The sequence below is a fragment of the Heteronotia binoei genome, chromosome 17 (assembly GCF_032191835.1).
Source record: "Heteronotia binoei isolate CCM8104 ecotype False Entrance Well chromosome 17, APGP_CSIRO_Hbin_v1, whole genome shotgun sequence".
In the NCBI taxonomy this organism is placed as follows: Eukaryota; Metazoa; Chordata; class Lepidosauria; order Squamata; family Gekkonidae; genus Heteronotia; species Heteronotia binoei.
In genome coordinates, this window is record NC_083239.1 from 9,628,289 (window position 1) to 9,636,102 (window position 7,814).

At 44.4% G+C, this 7,814-nt stretch overlaps 1 protein-coding gene across 1 annotated transcript in view; it reads right to left on the bottom strand.

Annotated features, from left to right (window-relative positions):
* CNKSR1 (connector enhancer of kinase suppressor of Ras 1) overlaps positions 1–6,863 on the bottom strand; it is a 62,220-nt gene extending 55,357 nt beyond the window's left edge. Inside the window, exons 1-2 of the mRNA XM_060258407.1 lie at positions 6,673–6,863; positions 712–869 (exon numbers count right to left, since the gene is read on the bottom strand). Coding sequence (XP_060114390.1) covers positions 712–869; positions 6,673–6,724 — 210 coding nt within the window. The 5' untranslated portion in view covers positions 6,725–6,863. The remainder of the gene's footprint in view (positions 1–711; positions 870–6,672) is intronic.
* Between the last annotated feature and the right edge of the window lie 951 nt (positions 6,864–7,814).

Consider the following 7,814-nt stretch of genomic DNA (forward strand, 5'->3'; position numbering starts at 1 on the left):
GGGTGGAGCCAGGAGACATTGGGGGTGGAGCCAAGAGCAAGGGTGTGACAAGCATCATTGAACTCCGAAGGGAGTTCTGGTCATTACATTTAAAGGGACTGCACACCTTTTTAATGCCTTTCATTCTTTTGGGGCTCTAGGGTTGTCAAGTCCCGTTCAAGAAATATCTGGGGACTTTGGGGGTGGAGCCAGGAGACTTTGGGGGGTGGGGCCAGGAGACAATGGGGCGGAGCCAAGAGCAAGGGTGTGACAAGCATCATTGAACTCCAAAGGGAGTTCTGGCCATCGCATTTAAAGGGACTGCACATCTTTTTAAATGCCTTCCTTCCATAGGAAATAATGAAGGATAGGGGCACCTTCTTTTGGGGCTCATAGAATTGGACCCCCTGGTCCAATCTTTTTGAAACTTGGGAGGTATTTTGGGGAGAGGCACTAGATGCTGTACTGAAAATTTGGTGACTCTATCTCAAAAAACAGCCCTCCCCCCGAGCCTCTGATACCCGCAGATCAATTCCCCATCATTCCCTATGGGAATCGTTCATGGAGGTGCATGATGGCTGTGGGGGTGGGGCTTCCCCCGCCGGCCAGCTGGCTGGGGGAGGGGGGAAGCCTGTAAAACCGGGGGATCCCCCTCTGGGACCTGGGGATTGGGAAGCCTAAGTGGAACACAGCATCAGACAAAGATCTCAGGGTTTAAGGCTGCGCACTCACCAACACACAGAGCTGTTCCACGGCTTCCAGAAGCAGTTCCTGATGACCAATGCAACTCATGCCCAAATCCTCCAAGTCCCGATAGGACAGGCGAAGAAGCTGCTTTCCATTCAAGTTCCACATCTCCAATGGGTAATCTTGCAATGCTGGATCCAAGCCTAAATTGTAAGGGAAGGGGGAAAGGCATCAGATTGCTCTTCTTTTAGACGTTAAGGATAGGGCCTTGTGGTGAACTACACAGAAAAACAAGCTGGAAACTGGAAATGATAGGGCACCAAGGGACAACAAACTGGGGCAGAAATCTGCCTGGGTGAAAGATGCCAAGAAGAAAAATATCCAAAATGACAGGGCTGGAAGTCTGGGTGAAGACTGTGCCTGGCTGAAAGCATGCGTGCAGTACCCTATCCATGGTAAAGGGAACCAGTGCGGTATAATGAGAGGCAGAGTAGGATCTGGAAGACCCAGGTACCATGAAGCTGGCTGGACAACTGGTAACTTCAGAGGGGAAGTTCTGTTAGTACACTGCGGCAAAGCAAAACAAAACCTAATGGCACTTGAAGACTAACAACCTGTATTCCAGTAACAACTTTCATGAGTCAGAGTTCACTTCTAAGATGCCACTAGATTTCTGTTTTGTTTTGGGTGACTTTGGACCAGTCTCTCTCTTTCTTTGGCTAACCTACCTTGAAGGATTGTTGCTGTAAGGATAGATGGATGAAAGAAACTGCTCTGAAGTTCTTGGAGGAGGCTGAAATAAAATTGTACTAAAATAAAGGAACTACAAGCTTCACTTCTGCAAGAAACATTCTCCTCCTCTCTTCCCTGATGCCATTACTATACAAACCACTTCACACAAGAAATTCATTTTCTACACATTCAGCAGTACTGGCAGCAAACAACAATATAAAAATGTAAGCTGTTGGTCCATCATTTGCAGTTGGCCTATTGACCAGACACAGTCCTAGTTTCCCCTACATAAATCACTGAATCTTTCAGGGGTACATTGTTAATTTTTTTGTCAGCTTAGTTAAGAGGATCCCATTTCTGTGGATGAATGCATCTGGTCTCAACTGAACCTGAAGGTATATACAGATAGAAGCAGTAAGACACCATTTATTGCAAACACAAGAGCAGGAGTGGCCAAACTGTGGCTCGGGAGCCGTATATGGCTCTTTCATACATATTGTGTGGCTCTCAAAGCCCCCATTGCCCTGTTGGCATTTCTCTCTTTCAATCACTTCTCCAAGCCAGCCAGAGGTTTGGAGAACGCATTTAAAGTTGCTTTCTTTCCACCTATCACTCCCCCCCCTTCTTCCTTGCTTCCTCAAAGCTCTCAAACATCTCATGTTCATGTCTCACGGCTCTCAAATGTCCAACATTTATTCTACGTGGCTCTTATATTAAGCGAATTTGACCACCCCTGCACTTAGGCTTCCCAACCCCCCCCACTTTGCTGGGAGACTTCTGGGTTCGCAGCTTCATCCCCCGGTCTCCAGAAATCAGGAAGCGGGGGGGTGGAGGGGTGCAGGGGGGGGGGGAGAACATACCTGTAGGGTTCATGTTGGTGTAGAGCTCCTGAGCAGTGTGTGAAACGTCTGCCCCTTTAAGGCTGGGCAGGAAGGAGGAAACAGGAAGGGCTTCGGAGAATGGCCCCTCCCTTTCTTTGCTTTCGTTTTCACAGCAAGAGTTCTCCGGAAGAAGATCTGGTAAGTATTTGTGTGTGTGAGAGAGGGAGGGGGCAGGGAGGGGGGATTCCCTGGTATGGAGGCCCTCCCCCCCCTTTAGAAAGTGTGGGGGGGAGGGAAATGTCTACTAGGCACTCTATTATTCCCTATGGAGAACAATTCCTATAGGGAATAATAGGGAATTGATCCGTGGGTATTGAGGGCTCTGGGGGGGCTATTTTTTGAGGTAGAGGCACCAAATTTTTAGTATAGCATCTAGTGCCTCTCCCCAAAATACCCCCCAAGTTTCAAAACGATTGGACCAGAGGGTCCAATTCTATGAGCCCCAAAGATGGTGCCCCTATCCTTAATTATTTCCTATGGAAGAAAGGCATTTAAAAAGGTGAGCTGTCCCTTTAAATGTGATGGCCAGAACTCCCTTGGAGTTCAATTATGCTTGTCACATCCTTGTTCCTGGCTCTACCCCTAATGTCTCCTGGCTCCACCCCCAAAGTCTCCTGGCTCCGCCCCCAAAGTCCCCAGATTTTTCTTTAATTGGACTTGGCAACCCTACCTGCACTAGAACTACCAAAATGTCCTAAAAGATCTTACTAACAATTTGAAATTAATATATATCTAGTGTTTATTAAAATAACAATTAGTTTCTTGACTTTTTACATCAGTATGACATTGCAGAGCAAATGAATACAGCAGGCAGGACCATCCTGATTTGCATAGCCTAGGCTAGCCCAATCTTGTTATATATTGGACGTTACATTGGGTCAGCCTTGGTAGTATTTTGATGGAATGCCACCAAGGAAATCCAAGGTTGCTATGCAGAGGCCGGCATTGGCAAACCACCTTTGAACAACTCTTGCCTTGAAAATCTTATGGGGTGGCGATCCTGGAATAAGTTGAACTTGTCTATACTGGGCAGAATTTCGGCAATTAAAATGAACATGTTACCAAGAATTACGTTCTTGTTTCAAACAATTCCAATAGTGAAGGCCGATAAACAATTTAATAGATGGCAAAGGAAACGTTCAGAATTTATAGGGGCTGGCAAGAAACCAAGAATTAAAATGAAAATTTTGACCGATGCAAAAGAGAGGGGAGGCTTCCAGTTGCCGGATTTAAAGTTATACCATGATGCAGTTTGCTTGGTGTGGATCAAGGAATGGATGACGTTATTAAATAGAAAATTACTAACATTAGAAGGCCATGGAAATGTTTTTGGTTGGCATGCATATCTGTGTTATGGGAAAAGTAAGATGGATGGCTTTTTCTTACATCATTATATAAGAAGTAATTTGTTAAAAACTTGGTCAAAATACAAGAGATATGGGGATGAGAGGAAACCGCTTTGGAGTGGGCCAACAGAAGTAATAAAGTTATACTCAGATATTAATGAAGAGAAATGGTTATCATATAAACAATTGTTAAAAATACACGGCGGTAAGGTGGAATTAAAATCGGCAGAAGAATTGGAATACAAGTATAATTGGTTTCAATTGCAACAAATTAAAAGTTTGCTTGAAAAGGATATTAGAAATGATGGAGTAAGACAAGAACAAACAGAGAGAATGCTGTTTGGTGATAATGAAAAATTGATTTCAAGAATTTATCAGTTACTATTGAAATGTTCTACAGAAGATGAAGTAGTTAAATCTCAAATGATAAAATGGGCGATAAATATAAAGAAATACAGATGGAACAATGGGAGTACTTATGGAAGAACTCTATGAAGATATCGACATGTAATAATATTAAAGAAAACTGTTTTAAAATGCTTTATAGGTGGTACATGACACCTAAGAAACTGTCGAAAATGAACAATCAGGTGTCGGATAGATGTTGGAAATGTAAAAAACATGAAGGATCTTTCTACCACATGTGGTGGACTTGTGAAATAGCAAAGCAATTTTGGCAAATGATTCAGCAAGAGATTTCAAATATTTTGGGTTACAACATAAAGAAGGCACCAGAAATCTTTTTGTTGGGATTACAAATGGAAAATTTTCTGAAACAAGATAGAACGATACTTTGGTACATGCTTTCAGCTGCACGGACATTATATGCGCAAATGTGGAAGCAAGACAAAATACCAGAAAAGTGGGACTGGATTATGAAAATTATGCATTGGAGTGAAATGGGCAAGTTTACAAGAATCTTAAAAGAACGTGATATAGAAAAGTTTAAAAATGAGTGAGGAAAATTTCAGAAATATGTTGGAAAACAATGGAAGGTGAAAAGGACATTTGGTAATTTTTGACAATAGTTGAATGCTAAGGGAATAGTAAATGGACTATAGTTAAAAATGTGACTATGGGATTATACTCTTTCTTTTTTTTCTACCTATTTTGATAAGGATTATAGTTAAAATGAGACTATGGGGATATATATTTCTTTAATCTTATTTTTATGATGACTGAAGACTAAAGGATTATAATGAAGATAGATGATAATCATAGTAAATGTTTTTTTCCTTATTTTTATTTTACTATAGTTATAAGATTTTTTATGAAGATTCTTAAAATGCTAAAACTACCTTTTATTTCTTTTTAGTACTTTAAGTGAAATGCACCCGTGGAGGTCACGAAAAAGGGGGGAGGGAGGTGAAAAATGTGATGTGATGTATTGGTATCAAATTTTTAATAATAGTTGAACATTAATATAATATGGTACAGAATAATAACAATTGTTTTACACACAAAAAAGAAAATCTTATGGGGTGGCCATACATTGACCATGCCAGCAGCACTTTCTACCATCAGGTAGGGTCTTCCCTGAATTAAAAAAATAAACAAGCAGGAGAGCATTTGTAAGAAAAGGTTATCAATACACAGACTTCTGCCATGCAAAGATGGCTTTAAATAGGAGATCAGACCAATTCTTGGTCCATCAATGGCTATTAGTCAAGGTAACTAATGGGAATCCCAACATCCAGAAACTTCAGTCAAGGTAACTAATGGGAATCCCAACATCCAGAAACTTCAGTGCTAGTGAGCGGCATCAGGGTAGTCCTTAGACTCTATTCCCTGTGTGCTGAATCCTGTGTGAACTAGGGTGCTGGACTCAAGGTCCACTGGTCCAATCCAAAAGCGCACCTCTGATGTTGATGCTGTTATTCTACCTGTGGAATAAAGTTTTTCCACAGGTACACTTTCAAAACCTGAAGTTGTACATTTCCTTAACTATGAACACAAAGTACAAGCACAAACCACTCTTCCTCCCTTTCTAAGGTAGACACTGAATTTTGCACAGGCATCTAACTGGGCAACACTTTAGAGCCTGAGATTTCAGCATTAAAGGCCACCTTGGAGGGGGGGGGGTGCTTTGCTAACTACAGCAAACTTTTAAACATGATTTATGTACTTGGAAGAGTTTTCCACAAGCAGATTGTTACCGTTCAATAATTAAACTTACAATTAACTGAAAAGCAACCTAAATCATTATTTTAATAAATCAGGCGTACATCTTGGGAACTTGCTTTAACTTTCCTGACAACACAGTTTGCAATCCTAACCTCTTCTCTTACCAGCGTGCAATTTCACGGCACCACTGTCTGCAACAATTAGACTACTAAACTCCTCTGCCACAAAATTCATTCCTGGCTCCGTCACGCTTTCCCTCTCTCCAATGAAGTGACCCGTCACATCCCACGCTCAGAAAGCTCAGGTGTGTTGTGGCAACACAACTTTGTTGAAAGGAGTGGCTCGGCGTCCCACCCCATTGGCCCAGACGCAAGCCCCATGAATGCATTCCTTCCTGAACACAAAGCAAGGCAAACTTTCCTTTTTCTGTTTTACTTGGAATTCACTGCCACAGGAGGTGGTGGTGGCCACAAGCATAGCCACCTTCAAGAGGGGGTTAGATAAAAATATGGAGCAGAGGTCCATCAGTGGCTATTAGCCACAGTGTGTATATGTGTGTGTGTGTGTATATAATTTTTTCTTGGCCACTGTGTGACACAGAGTGTTGGACTGGATGGGCCATTGGCCTGATCCAACAGGGCTTCTCTTATGTTCTTATGTTCTTGCCTTTTCAAATATGGCTCTGAACCTCAGTCGTGCCTCCCTACCCAGCCCAAGAATGCATTCCTTCCTGAACACAAAGCAAGGCAAACTTTCCTTTTTTTTCTGTTTGACTTGCCTTTTCAAATATGGCTCAGAGCGTCAGTCGCGCCTGCTAGCTCTTTCCAGAGCCTTGGATCGGAAGCATGACGACCCCCCCCCCCCACCCAGAGGCAGAGACCTCAAACCCACTCACCTGTCAACCAAGCCACCCCCAAACTCACCTGTCAACCAAGCCACCACTATCTTAGGAGTCCACGTCGAGATGGGCTCCATGACCCAAATCCTCTTCGCTCCCGCTCGGCCACTCCTCTCTTCCGAATAGATTCCTCTTCTAAAGCAATCACAGGTGAAACTCAAACCACGCCCGTAACTTCCCCGCAGGTAACTCCCTGCAAGCCTCTTGGTTCGTCCGCCCTCTTGTCACTCAGCGCCGAAGCCCGCCCTCCCTCCCCCAAAGGCTGGTGTTCCCCAAAAGCGACCCGCTCACCCCGCAGCAGGGCTCTCCCGGGGATAAGTGCCGCCTTCAATGGCTCTTTGTCTTTCTCCGGGCCGCCCCAGCTTTGCTTTCTAAGCTCTGCTTCAACGGGATACCACGCAACTCCATCTCGCCGCCTCGCCCGACTTCCTGAAAGGCGCGGCCGCCGTCTAGCAAACTCAGCTTGGAGGGCGAAAGGCGAGCAGTAGGGTTGCCAAGTCCAATTTAAGAAATAGCTGGGGACTTTGGGGGTGGAGCCAGGAGACTTTGGGGGTGGAGCCAGGAGACATTAGGGGTGGAGCCAAGATCAAGGCTGTGATCATAAGCATCATTGAAGTCCAAAGGGAGTTCTGGCCATCGCATTGAAAGGGACGGCACACCTTTTCAGTGCCTTCCTTCCATAGGAAATAATGAAGGATAGGGGCACTTTCTTTGGGGGCTCATAGAATTGGACCCCCTGGTCCAATCGTTTTGAAACTTGGGGGATATTTTGGGGAGAGGCACTAGATGCTGTACTGAAAATTTGGTGCCTCTACCTCAAAAAACAGAGCCCCAGATACCCGCGGATCAATTCTCCATGAATTTCTATGGGAATAAATCTCCATAGGGAATAACAGAGTTCCCAGCAGACATTTCCCTCCCCTCCCCCCCCCCCCCCGCTTTCTGACGACCCTGAAGCAGGGGGAGGGCCTCCAAACCGGGGGATCCCCTGCCCCCACCTGGGGATTGGCAACCCTAGCGAGCAGCGATTTCCCTGGGAATCCCGTTTGGTCTCTACGCTTAGCAGAAGAGAGGTGGTAAATTTCCCCAAGTTGTGGGATGAGTTCTACGGCTTCAGGGAGTAGCCTGGCGGAATCCCACGTTTAACATGTTACCCACCCAGTAAAA